At 42.0% G+C, this 14,505-nt stretch overlaps 1 protein-coding gene across 2 annotated transcripts in view; it reads left to right on the top strand.

Moving 5' to 3' along the window:
- Positions 1-569: 569 nt before the first annotated feature.
- CACHD1 (cache domain containing 1) overlaps positions 570-14,505 on the top strand; it is a 189,310-nt gene continuing 175,374 nt past the window's right edge. The window contains exon 1 of one of the 2 annotated variants that reach the window (XM_039486225.1): positions 570-809. In XM_039486225.1, the coding sequence (XP_039342159.1) occupies positions 570-809 (240 nt within the window). The remainder of the gene's footprint in view (positions 810-14,505) is intronic. The other variant, XM_039486226.1, reaches the window with a different exon arrangement.

Genomic DNA, 14,505 nt, shown 5'->3' with positions numbered 1-14,505 from the left:
CAGGAGGCTTGAAGGCCCGCGAAGGGGTCTGTAACCCCCCCCCCCACGACCCTCCCCCCTTTTCAACCGCACCACTGAGGCGTGCACCGAGCCTGCACGCAGCTTGGTGGCACCAGACACCTCCCTTTCCCCCTTGGTGACTCCGCTCCCGGCCCGGCTGCTCCTGCTCCTCCTCCTGCTCCGCAGTTTGCCTCCCTCCGCAGCCGCCGCTGGTTCCAGTCGGGAGCGGAGCGGAGCCGATCCCGAAGCTGGCTCAGTGCGCCCGGAGCCGGAGCCGGAGCCGGAGCCGGAGCGCGGGCTAGGTGCGCGCCGCGGGCGCCGCTCGGGGTGCCTGGCCCTTCGGGGAGGAGCGTCAGGGGCAGGCTTCCCTCGGCCCCCGCATGGAAGGGTGGCCCGCCGCCGCCGCCGCCGCGCCCTAGGGGGACCCCCCAGCCCGCGGACGGGGCTGCCCAGAAGTTTGGGAGGCGCTCGGGAAAGTTTGCTCCGGGGGGGCCGCGCGCTGCGGGCCGGGGAGGGAGGCGGGGAGAGCCCCACCCCCCGCAGGTCCCTCTCGAAGCGCCCGCGGCGGCATGGCGAGGGGGGCAGGTCGGGAGGAGGCCGCCGGGCCGGCTCGCTGCTCCTCCGGCCGCCGGAACCCCCGCTGGCGTCGGGGCAGCGCTTTCCAGCCGCCCCTCTGGCTCGTTTACATGGCGCTTCTCTGGAGGCTCAGCGCGGCCGAGACGGAGTTTTCCATCTTGGATGAAGCGCAAGTTTTAGCAACTCAGATGAAGAAACTTGCCACGGAGGAGCTGGGGGTCGTCACTATGCAGGTACCGCTCCCCCTCCGCGCCGCCTCTTCCTTCCCCCTGCCCCTTTCTCCTTCCTTCCTTCCCTGCCCCCTGTTCTCCTCCCCGTGCGCTGCCTCTGCTCCTCTCTCCCTTCAGCCCTTCTTCCCGGGGTTCTTCCTTCTGTCCGGCTCCCCTTCGCCTGCTTTCCGTTCCCTCTTCCTCTCGCTCCTCTGCCTCATCCCTGTTCGTTCTTTGCAAACTTCCCTCCCGTTTGTCCCCCGTCTCCTTTCTCCCCCGCGAGCCCCTCACTTCTGCCGCGATTTGCCGGGAGCCGGTGAGAGCCCTGTGCCTGTGGAGTCTCTCCCCCAAGCCCGGCGAGGGGACGCTAGCTCTTGCCGGCCACAGTTCCCCCACCAGGCAGCTTTGCCTGACCCCCCACCCCCGCCCGGGTCAGTAGAGGTTGTTTTTTGTTGCCATTTGCTGATCAATAATCTCCTGGATCGTTGTGCATCGTTGTAAAGCCTTGAAACATGACTCCCCTGTTCGAGGCTGTTGCCTCGTGGGGCAGGGATACTTTGTATTTTATGAGGGTCTTGAAACTGGCTATTTTGCATACTTTTGTCTCTTCGGTTTCAGGGACCTGTACCCTTTGTGAGGCAGAGGAGAGCTTGATCCTAAATAAATCTTGAGGTGGATTTGATGATTGTTTTAAAACTCAAAAAGCACTTCCTCCTTGCAATTGTTTTGTTTATGTTCATGACTATATACAATTCCCGAAAACTGACCAACTGTGTGTGTGTGTGTGTGTGTGTGTGTATTCTGAGCTCGTAAATTAAGAATACTGGAACTTTTATTTCACAAGATTCAAAAAGAGGTTTTGAATTGTAAACTTTAGGTTTATTTATAATACAAGCTGTAATTGAAGGTGAATATTTTTAGACTTCTTTAAGTGTAGCAATATTTAAAGTTGAATTTAGGTATTAACTTGTTTTGACCAAGGTCCTTCAGGTCCATATACAATTTTAGTTTTTTCATCTCTGACTATCTTTCTTTCTGATGTCAATAAATCAAAAAATGCTGTTCCTTCATGGAAGGACAGGTTTTTTTTTTTATTTATATGTGGAATTTGCATACAGATGATGATGGGGATAGGGAGACCATTCTTTCTGAAGGGAATATGCAATTTGACAAATTTATTATCTTCCTGCATCTCATTTCCTGACATTGTAATTTCTTTCAGTTCAAGGAGGAGAGAGGTAATTAGGAATTATTTGTATCCCTGCCTTTGTGGTTGCATATTAATGATAGTAAAACTACTGTGTTTTCTGTAATCACTGGCTGGAATTGCATAGGTTGCTAATAGCCACTTTACAACAATCAACTACAGCATGCACACACACGCACAAAGTGAAATCAGATCCCAGATGCATTGCAATCCAAGGTATGGGCAGTACCAAATGCAGTTTTAAAAGCCTCAGAAATTGAGGAGGTGACACTTTTATGTGGTCAGCAGGGGTCTCTCCCCAAATGGCCTTTTATCTTCTCCAAACTGGCTTCATTTTACCACCTTTGAAACATCATTGTGTTGGCTGGCCTCCTAGGGCTGCGGCTTTGTCCAGGAAAATACCAAGCTGCTGTCTTGTCCTTTATAATCAGACCTGTATGTAAATGATTTCACTTAACAAGGTAGATAGAAGTAAATTGTTAATACAGAGAACATGAAGGAAGTCACTTTTTCTGTCTAGAGATCTACAGGCATATTTACACCCTGAAAATTATATATATAAATGGTGGAGCTTCTGGTTAATGGAAATTAAATGAGTATGATCATATTTCTCAACTTATTTCTCCAGTGTAAAAAAAACAAACCACAATCTTTGACAAGTGCTAGAAGCTTCAACACGTGTCTTCTTTGATTTGTTTTTAGGTTTTCTTTTTTTAAAGGCAGCTCACATAAAACATGTGCTCAAAATTATCTTCCATAACGACACCTCATTGTGTTGTAGGTAGGCATAAAATGAACCAGGTTCCTCCACAAGAATTGTAACTGGTCATGGCTATTGGCTTAGGAAGCAGGCTTGATACTGGTGTATAGGTATGCAAAATAACAACACTAAATGCTGTGCATTTATTGTTACTTGAATTGTGTGAGGCCAAAAGCAATTAATACAGTGAAATTCACAGGATGAGTCCTAGATTCTTTAAAATATTTTGGCCGTTTTAAGTCCCATCAAGCAAATTTGAACGTTCCCCACTTCCTCCGTACATTTCTACAGCTGTTTCAGATTAAAAGCTGGTTGAAAACAAACTTCCCATGATTTTAGAAGCTTCTCTGATGATCTCTTCCTACAATTGAACAAAAATCTTTATAAAATTTCAACTCTTTAAATGTAAGCAGTTAGTCCTCAAAAAGGGCTGCATGCAATTAATACAGAATTATTGTCTTTGGTATTTACGTAATGCTGTTAGTGCGCTATATGGCAGGAGAGCTATGCTAGTCAACATGCTCTGTGTTCTAAACAGCTGTCAATCTGTGGGCAAAAGATTGTTCTGTATTGCACTATGTAGTATAACAATGTGATCAGATGGTCCTTATAACTGAAAGGCGTTCAGGAACAAACGAGGTTTAACCAAGATGGTCAGGGAAGTAACCCCATGCTCTGGGTGCCCCTACACCTCTGACTGCCAGAAGCTGGGACTGCATGATGGGGATAGATCACCCGATAATTGCCTTCTTCTCTTCACTCTCTCTGAAGCATCTGGTGCTGGCCGCTGTCAGATGACAGGATACTGGATTAGATGGACTGTTGGTCTGACTCAGTATGGCCGTTCTTATGGGGTTTTGGAAAAAGAGTGAGGGAGCTGTGTGTATCTTAATTGGGAGGCTCCTCTAAGCATAGATGGTGGCATGGAAGAAGCCCAAAAGCAGGAGTGAGTGAAGGAGACAAAGGAAGTGGCTAGGATTAATGCTTGGGCAGAGTAAAGAGAGTGATAGGGAATGTAGGAGGAGATGAGGGCCGAGTTGTAGAGAGCCAGGAAAGTAAAGAGGGGAAACTAGTGTAGACACCTAGATATGATTTTGGGCAGCAGCGTTCAGCGTAGACTGGAGTTGAGAGGAGCAAGAGGTTGCAATGCTTAAGGCATGAAACAAATAGGCCAGGTGTAGTTTGTGGTCAGGTGGGATGGAGAGAGAGGGGGATGGATTTTTATTTTATGAGAGTGTGAGTGTACATAGAAAAAGAAATGGCAGGATTTGACAAGAACCGGAATGTGAAGAAAGAGAGCGCGAGAGGTGTCAGTGGTGACGCCAAGGTCATGAGCTTTGGTGGTGGGAAGGATGGAGTTGGGAGGTAGAGAGCAAGAGGGCTTTGAAGGAACAATAAGTTTAGTGGCTGCATCGAGTCTGAAGTGGCAATGAAATATCCAATGAATGTCAGGCTGCAGTGTCAGAGAGGCAGGTGGAAATCCGTAAATAGACTGAAGGCGAGAATCTGGGAAAGAATCAGAAGAGGAGAAAACTGAAGGTGGGACCACCAAAAGAGAAAAGGAGGGAGGATGAGGTGGAGCCTCCAGAGGAGACATTAAAGGAGCATCTGGAGAGGTAAGAGAGGAACCGCGAGAGCACTGAGCCTTAGAAGCCCGTGAAAGGGGAGGGTATATATAAAAGTCAAAAGGTTGGCAACATGGCTAGTATTATAAACAAAATCTGTCTCCTTGATGCTATATCTACTTCCCCTTAATACAGTTATTACAGCACTAAGATGAAGAAAATGTATCTCGAATATTGATAGGAAGACTCATTGTTTTTATGGACTTGTATGGAAATCCTGTTATATAACATATTTATTTTTTATAGTTTATTTTCTAAAAGCAGCAAAATACTACTGGAATGAATGGGATGCATGCCTCTGTGCATAGGAAGAATAAGACTGATTCTGCATGGATAGTAAGGATGATAGAGAGTTATTGCGACGGCATCATTCTGACAATTGTCTTGGCACTAGTACAACTGTATCTTATTCGTAGACAGCTGACAGGCATCAGTGCAGAAGCTGATTTTTTTTTTTTTAAACCAAGTTTTATGTCTTTAAACATAGGTCTATTGCTGTAAGTGTGTTGCTTTCAAATTAGCCTTTGAATGTATAGATTAATATACCATAAACAATATTGCAAGTAAAGATACTTGTAAGTAAGGATAACATGGCTATGTGATTTTTTGTGTGAGGAGCAGCATTCCGTAGGCAGGTGGGATAGCGGGTTTACATTTATTATTGAATAAATATGTGCCCCCATTACAAATGTACTTTGTGGAATACTGTATCACAAGTATTATGTAGAAATATGTTTACCATATGCCTTTGACAGCACTCTGGGCCGATTCTCTGTTGATGTAGTAATAGCTAGCTCTTCTATAGCCCTGTCCATTGGTTGATCTCAAAGTGCTTTACAAAGGAGGGGCAACATTTAACCTTTTGTAAATAGTTTCACTGTTTCACCTGTGTAGTTTGTTTCCCCTGTTGCTTGCCCAGGGAGATGAAAAACTTTTTCAAAGAAATGTGATTGTAAACCCACAGTGGGATTCTGGGGCAAGCATAGTACCTGAAATTACAATTTACTTACCCACCCACCTCTCCCCAAACCAGTAGCTAGACTTCAAGTTGACAAATCCCTCTGATTTTACTGTGAAATTTTTTTTTGGCAATTCTTTCGGATGGCTGGGGCTACAGGGAGGTGGGTGTAGAGCAGCAATTACAATATGTTTTGGTAATTATAGGTACATCTCTACCTCAATATAATGCTGTCTTTGGGAGCCAAAAAATCTTACCGCATTATAGGTGAAACCGTGTTATATTGAACGTACTTTGATCCCCCGGAGCACTGCTTTACTGCGTTATATCCAAATTTGTGTTATATCGGGTGGCGTTATATCGAGGTAGCGGTGTATTCTGAAAACATCTGATGCTTAAACTGGCAATTTAAGTTGTGTGTGTGTGCTCCAAGTGATTTTAAAATGCGGACATACTACTTTGCATCCTTTGGTAGTCCATACATTTAATGGACTATCTCAGGGGTAGGCAACCTATGGCACGCGTGCCAAAGGTGGCATGCAAGCTGATTTTCAGTGGCACGCACACTGCCTAAATCCTGGCTCTGCATTTTAATTTAATTTTAAATTAAGCTTCTTAAACATTTTAAAAACCTTATTTAATTTACATACAATAGTTTAGTTATATATTATAGACTTATAGAAAAAGACCTTCTAAAAATGTTAAAATGTATTACTGGCACGCCAAACCTTAAATAAGAGTGAATAAATAAAGACTTGACACAGCATTTCTGAAAGGTTGCCAACCCCGGACTATCTTAATGTCACAAGCCACAAAAGATGGTACTTTGTTGAATGAAGAGGTTAGTGGGCAAATTCTGTGTAGTCTCCTGAGTTGTCCAGTTGGCACTTGGCAGTCATTTAAAAACTACAGGCCTTTTTACATTAAAATTACAACCAAGTTGGAGATTGTGCCTTGGCCCAGTTCGAACTGAGTACACTGGCCTTTAACTATGTTCTGTTAATTGGCTAATCCCAGATTGGTTTCCCTGTTTCCTTTGTAATTGTAGTGTAAATCGCTGGTTGAAAAACTTCAGAAATTTTGACTGGAAAAACAGGACACAATTCTTGTGAAAATTTTGACCATTTTTCAACAAGCACAGGAACTGTGACCTTCTGAGTTACAATGTTGACTTTTTCAGTGGCATTGGGTAATTCATTCTAAGTCAGACTCCTTGTCTTTAAAATGGAGATATAATACCTACCTCACAGGGTGTTTAGAGGATTAGTGAATGCTTGGTAGAGGAAAATCTATTGTAATGTACATAACTTTAAAGCCATGTAGGCCCAGAAGCAAGCAATATGCCCTTAGGATCTAGAATATTTTGACAACGTTCTCATCCCTATCCTTTATGCTTATTGTGCTAGAAGAGTACAATTCTTCCTTTCTCTTTCCCTCCACCATCTCCAAACTTGGGAGCACAGTTGGGAAAAAAATGCCTTCCTGACTGCTAAAATGGCAGTCGACTACTCCCAATGACAAAAACAACTACATTTTTCTATCTGTTAAATTACAGAGCTCTGGTTTCTGATTAACAGTGTTAATACTTGCTCAGATGCTGTAGTAATGGGCACAATAGAAAAACCTATGGTATACAGGCTCCTCCAACTCGATTGGGAGACTATTATACCAGTAGTATGTTTAGCCATATAATGCTTTTCAGTAAAAGCATGGTGGGACACAGGCCAGGTTGACACACACAAGTAGAATGCTGTCAGATTTTGATTGTGTGTGGGAGGATATAATGTCACCTTTATTTTGAAGAGTACATAACCACTGTTTGTAGTCTGATGCTGTTTATAGAGTTGTAATAAACCAATAATTCCAGTAACCAGAATTAGCACTTTTCATCCATAAATCTCAAAAGCAAACTTCACAAAAGAGATAGGTATCCAAGGTTGGTGTTGTAGATAACACATTGGACTTAGAACTTAGGTTCTGTTTCTGGCTTCACCATAAACTTCCTGGGTGACCTTGGGCAAATCTGTGTCTCTGTTTCCCATCTTTAAAATGGGCATAAGAATATTTCTCTACCTCTCACAGATGTTACAGACATTAGTGGTTTTATTTTGTAAGGTGCTCAGATATTAGGGTGATTAGTGCCATGGGAAAACCTGTAAACCATCAATCATTTTAAATCAAGATCTCTAGTTTGCAAAATTAAGGACATTTATCAAATTAAACTTTTCTAATTTCATATCTATTTACTTTTTAAAGCATCCACTTGAATACAGACTAGAAGAACAGGTATCTATCTACTTTTATGGGGTTTTTTTTCTGTTGGCTTCCGGTTATGGTTTATTGTGCTTGAAAGCCATTTGAGAGACTGAAACAAAATAAAAATTAAAAAGTACAGGCTGATAAATAGTTTATGAACTACTGTTTTTTTTTTCTTAGTATCCAATAGTATACATTATAGTAATTATGGAGTGGAAGCCAGTGGAGTAAAATCTCATCTGTTTTACATGATTACGTCTTGGTTTGCATCCAATCATAACAATGTTTCTAAAGGCTCTGTGAAAGCCCAAGACTGCAGCAGTTTTTCTTCTTATTCCACTTGGACTTTTTTGCATGAAACATTTCAAAAAGATATAGTGAGGTCCTGGTGGAAGGGCAGTTAAAACGGTTAAGCTTAGGAGAATGAATCTGAATTTTTAATTAGGCTTTGAGTTGTTTCTTCAAAGTGTCGAGACATCATTAGTGATGTAAGTCTTGTTGCATTAGTGGAGACTGACATTTCACTTCAAACACAGAGAACGCAGCTGTCCTGTGCAGATAAAAGTTGCCAAATGTGATGCAGCAAGGTGGATTGCTAGATAATTAGCTGTCCCACTTTACTGCTGTGTTGAAGAGCCCTGCCAGTCATGGGAGGGAGAAAGGAGGAATTATTAACGGGAGGAAATCCAAGTATGTCATAAAGCAATTTGAAATCTCTCAGCTGTGGCAGGGCTGATAAGACATATGTTAAGAAAACACACAAAGTAAGTATAGTATATGTTAGCCAATCCTTTTTCTTAGCTTAATTCAGCAAAGCAGAAATGGCAAAAGCCTAATGATCCCTACAATATAACAAAGTACTTGCAGTGGTTCCATCAGCCTGACCTTGGCACTGGTAGCAAAGAAATTAACATTTATATTTTACATGTCAATTTAAAAAATAAATTTGCAATTTATGAGAGATTCAGAATAGGAAGGAATAGCTACAAAATGTAAATGGTCAGTTAAAATGCATTTGGGGACAAAATAAATGTTTGGTATCAACATAATTTAAAAAATAATCCGCGTTTAAACAGTATCAAAGTGTTCCATGCAGAGAAATAATGTAATAACATAATCATAATAATATAGAATGTTATGTGTTTGTATGCTTTTTGTGCATAACACACCAGTTCGCTTTCACACACATGGATTCTGCACTCCTTAAAGTTAAGGGGAACTTTGCCATTTATTTCAATGAGCATAGGGTCAGGGCTATATAATAAATAGCTATATCTTTAAAGTCAAATCTTTTGCCTCTTTTTTTATAAGTCTTTCTGAACATAATAAATAATACAATTAAAAACTTACATCAAAAGAAGGTATTTAAGGCTATCAAAAATTCTACCCTGTGGGTATCAACTAATGGCTGTTCTATCTTCTGATGTATTACATAGTTCCAATGCTTAATATGATTTTTTTTATTACTATTATGCAGTTATGGAAGGCCTTGCAAAGGAAAACAGTTAGGGCTAGGGCCACAAAAGGACTTAGGTGCCAAACTGCCATGTGAGGGCCTAAATTCCAGAATCAGGCCTCACTGGGATTCACAAAAACCCTGCTCACCTGCAGCCAAACCCCATAGGTGCCTAAACTCATTTGGGTTTTTCCTGTTAAAGTTTCTGCTGTGCCTACATTTCTGTCTCTCTTTTTTTGGGGTGGGTTTTTTGGGCTGGAGGAGGGGGGCGGGAATTTTCCATGGAAAGCAGACGCCATTTGTGAAAAATTTAGTTGTGTAAAAAATCCAGTATTCTATCAAAAAAACAGTTCTGATGGAAAACTTTCAGGCAGCCCTATGCCACGCTTTCCTTATGTGAATTAAGATCAGGAACTTGGTAACTGGTTAGCCGGAGGTGTTTGTATAGTGAGAAGGTTATCTCTCCCTCTACTCACCTCCATGTTGGGAATCCAAGTGCATCCCTCTTTTCCCTCAACACTGCTTCTGAGCTCCCTTGGTCTCGGGACTTGGGGTGTCAATTTTTCATGGCCTCTTCTATGGCCCACAGAATCCAGCATTGCCACTAAGACTACATATTGTTTGGCAGAAGAAATTCAAGTTGACTCTTGGAACATGATTATGAATGATACAAGTCAGCAGTGGTTAATGCACAGTATGAGGCAAGGCTTAATCAAACCACTTTTCATTACTACCAGTTATAGACTGACTGCAGAAGATTTTAAGAGTGTATTTGCAAGTATATTTGCACAGCTACAAACAGCTGGCAATAAGACTGCTATTCTCAATTCATACTGATGGGTTTTCCTGCTTCACAGCTCTTAAGCAGAAGTAGCTCATAAGTCTTTGTTTCAAGTAGAAGTTGCTTCTTTCTTTGAATGACCAGTCTTTACTTTGCCTTTGGCCATGACATTAGAAGCTGCAACCACTCTACTAGTTAGAGAACAGAAACCATAATGCCTCTTGAGAGAAGCCACAATTGTATGTCAGCCAGCACTTTATAGGGCACTATCGGTCTTTTTATGCTTTCTCCCCTGTCCCTCCCCATCTTTTTCGTATATCCCTAAGACCGAGAAGAAATTTCTGGCTAGCTATATGATCACCACGGATGGGAATTAGGCCAGTGGAAAAGGCTTTAAAATAGACACATCGGGAAGTTCTAGAAGAGGTTTGCAGAGGCTGGAAATCTTCAGCAGCACTTCTTCCTCTTTTTTCCTCTGGTAAGGTTACTGCATGTCTTCCCTTGTACCGTACTGCATTTCTGGAGCATATTTGAATACTATTCAAAACAGCACCCCTGCCCTGTCATATTAGTCCCTGATATCCAGAATCTAAAGGGCTTCTCTGAGAACTTGGCAAATTTCACTATTCTACCTGCATTTTGTCCCCAGCAAATCTGGAGGATAAATGGAGCTAGTCTTTGTGCATGGTTTTTAAACAAATCCTAGCTGCAGTCATCCATTTGATCAACATTGCCTTACTTGCTTTGTGTCCAGGTACATTTTTTTCCATGTATGTTTCCTTGCTTAGGTGGGTGAAGTGGCCACTCTCCTCTGCAGCTGCTATTTATGAATTTTCTCTATAAAATTACATTAGGTTCTGTATGCCAGTTTATCTTCCAAGCACCATGTGGAAAAGTATATGTTCCAACCTTTGTTCACTTTCAAGCCTTTCTTGGATAGACAGAAGTCTTGACACAACTTCCACAAGATTGAAATAGACACATGCCGACTTTTTTTGGCGGGTGGGAGGAGGAAAGATTTCCTGTTTCTGCACCTTCAGATCCAATATGGATTGTTGGATTATAGGCCAACCTTATGATACGACAGTAAACAGTGCCACAAGTATGCCAAATAATTCTGATGCTTTCATTATCCATTTATCTTCTGTTCAGCTTCCCTGTTCTCTCTCTCCCTCCAGTAAGTGAAGCATTATAAGTACTTGCTCCTGATCCATTACCTCAGAAGTAATACGGAACAAAAAAAGTCTGAGGGGAGAGGCACAAAATCCTGAAACTAACTAGAGTGGGAGCCTGTTTGGGCCAAAGCTGGAAACATTTCCAACCCCAGGGAAGATGACAGAGGAAGCAGAGAGAATTTTACATATTGAATAGTGGGAGAATGAAGAGTAGGAGCAGGTTTATATTCATTCAGTAACATGAGGCCATCTAGGTATAGTATACCTTAGGTTTTGGGTGTTGTGTTAGGATGACAGTGATCACAATTGTTGTTTCACAATCCACATAGTCATCTATCTGTGACTTTTTTGTATTTTTTTTTTTAGGATGTAGATATTGTGGAGTTGGGTGCCTGCCCTGTAAGTATAACAGTAAACAGTTGCAAAAAGGTAAATCTCTAGTGGGCCCTGCTCTTTCCATTCTTGGCTTTTGCTGCTTAGACTTGGATTTCCTTAGAGCCCTTTCCCCTCCCATTTAATTGTTCTTCAGATCCCATTATTGTGTGAAGGAACGATGAGCTTTTCAGCAAGATCAGAAACAGTTTGGGCTCATTTGACTCTATATATGAGGCTCTTCCATTCAGAAATGACCCATCACTGACACCCGCCCCCAAAAGTTCATGTAAGGCTACAATAGCTTATTTGTTGAAAATGAGTGCAGCTATATTTGTGGGTCATGAAAGGAGAGGCGTCTTTGAGATAGCCTCACCCCCATCTATTAAGGGATTTACTGCCAGGACGGGGAAATGGAACAGAAGATGAAAGTGAATGGGAAGCCAAAGAGCACCATGGCTTGGATTCAAAGTCACCCACACAAGCAGGAGAATCTTGACCTCTCCTATTCCAGGGCTTTGTTTACGTGAGGAAAATGACCTGGTGGTTTGATGGATATCAACCACTGATCGTCTAGTCACTGCTGCTTTCCCCCCTCACATGTGGTGTCATTTGGGGATAAAAATTAATTGGGTGATAGGGCAAATACAGTCATCGTAGTGTTCAATGCCATTTGGGTGGTGATTAGGCCAATATGGAGAGTGTGGCAAATGGCTGTTGTCAGCTATGGGTCATTTTCCTCTTAGAGGTGCTAAGAGGATTAATCCTTCACTTTTGTGTAATGTACAGTTATAAAGTTACTTTGCCAGTCCAGTGATAACAGCAAAAGGCCTCAGACACCTTCACTCACCTACTTCCCCTTCTCAGGGAAGAGAATAGCTCTCCAATGAAGTGAGATACCAAGGAGGCTGGTTCTTCCAGTAAATTCAGTGTAATGGGTATGTATGTGGGATAGTTTGATGTAAAAAATAGTCGATTTAACCCATCATACCACAGCCACAGGTTGGTTCACTCAGGGAGCGGGCACATCCTCCTCGGGAACTCCATCTGCTGAGTAGGGGAGTGAGTGACAGAGAACTTCATTAAATTGTTGGCATTCATGACCAATATCCTAAACTTGTGTCCTACTGTAAAAGGTCCAATGAGCAGAAAGCTCCAGTAACAGATGCATTCTGAATTCCCTTGCCCAGGATACAGGTTTTCTCTCCTTTTGATGTTAAACAATTCTCTGGAAAATAGAGATTAACCAAGGGTGATGAGAGTGATGATATTGTGCATGGTGTCATCAAGCTTGATTCCAGAATCTTATCCAGTGTTCCTTAGATTAATTTTAGATTCTTTGTCACTTTCTTGGTCTGTAACACCAAGAACTCATGTATTTCACTGCAATCTTCAGACCCTCTCTCTCGCCTGAGTTTTGAAAGGATGAGATTAACAGAGGAGTTATCGCTCCTTCCTTCCCAAAATTCTACTCCAGACCAGGAGGTGAGCGACCATGGTTTGTAGTGTATGATACATACTAAGTCTTCCTAGTGATGCAACAAGAAGCAGGTAGATTACTGGAAACAGGAGAGGGTTCATGTGCTGGATTGGGACTCTGCCGATCTGGGGTCAATTTTTGGCTCAGTCAGTGGCTTTGACTCTGCCTGACCATGGGCAAGTCAGTCTCTCTGAGCCTCAGTTTCTGGTGGTGGTCTGTTGATTTTGGATAACTAAATATTACTTGGAGGAAAAGAGAGGGGCTTATGATCATCTCCCCCTCCCCTCCCCCGCCGATATGTGAAAGTTGTAAAATGAGATGATGGAAGCATCAAAGACCACCCTGCTGTGACTATTAATTCCTTAAGCCTAGGAGGCTGAAAGGGTTGTGTATTCTGAGGACTTGGGTGTGGTTCCACTCTCCTATAGCAGAGTTTAATCCGTCAGTCTTGGAATGATGCACCAAAGATGCCAAAGTAGCATTTTTTAGATAAATTGTGGGTTTTGTATGACACTTCTCCTGAGCTTATTGCTTCTAGATAAAGTATAACAGGTCCCTCTAAAATTTAGAGTTCTGCTCAATGTGATAGTTTCATCTCATTTGGAATAGTGGGAAGAGGCCTCTCATGAAGGAATAGTTTAAATTGGGTGTTCATACACTATATACACTAATGAAACTATGGTCTAGATAGAAGATCATTGAGCTTCCTTAGACATATCTTTTGGCCACAGAATCCCGTGTGATGTTTCCAGTGCTAGTCCTTTAATTGCTTTTTTTATTCCTTTTGCTATTGACTACCCAACGACTATCAGGTCTGGTGTGGGAATTACTCCCCCAGTCTGGATTGGTGGAGGTGAGCCTCAAAAAACAACTTACAGAGAAAATTACACTTTCTGGTCCAGACAGGGACATCGGAATAAACACTGGGGACTTCCAGCTTGACAAATTATACAGCAATGTTTATGCTTCTGTTTTTACTATAAATGCCAAAGTCTTTGGTCTTTGGCATATTTAAAATTAGAAAGTCTGTTGTAGCCGGATGCACAGAATTTCAGTGTTTATTTTAAGAAGCCTTGATTTTCTTTTTAAATTTTAATACTATATGGGGATTAAGATGGAAAATGAAAATAAATGTTCAAACTTTTAGCTAAGAGGTAAAGAAAAAGCCTGGGTAATTATCACAGACCATCCAAAAGTTTGTAATCAGATGATAAAATTTAGAAATGATACATTAACCATTCATGGATTGCATCTTGACAGATAAATCCTTATATGGAGATTTAGAAAACAAAATTCAGGTGTATTTTTCAAAATCAAGAGAATTTGAAAACTCTCAAAGTTTCTGAGATACAGAAAAAAACAATTTTACTATATGTCATAAATATAAAGGGAAGGGTAACAACCTTTATGTCTGCAGTAACATAAAATCCCTCCTGGCCAGAGGTACAGAATCACTTTACCTGTAAGGGGTTAAGAAGCTCAAATAACCTGGTTGGCACCTGACCAAAAGGACCAATAAGGAAAGAAGATACTTTCAAATCGGGGGGTGAGAGGGAAGGGGTGAGGTTTTGTTTTTGCTGTCTTTGTTTTGTTCCCTCTCTGGGCAGAGAGAGAGACCAAGCAGGTAAACCATCTCCTGAAAAGATACCT

Source organism: Mauremys reevesii, linkage group 8 (assembly GCF_016161935.1).
Source record: "Mauremys reevesii isolate NIE-2019 linkage group 8, ASM1616193v1, whole genome shotgun sequence".
Lineage (NCBI taxonomy): Eukaryota > Metazoa > Chordata > Testudines > Geoemydidae > Mauremys > Mauremys reevesii.
This window is presented reverse-complemented; position numbering and strand designations above follow the sequence as displayed.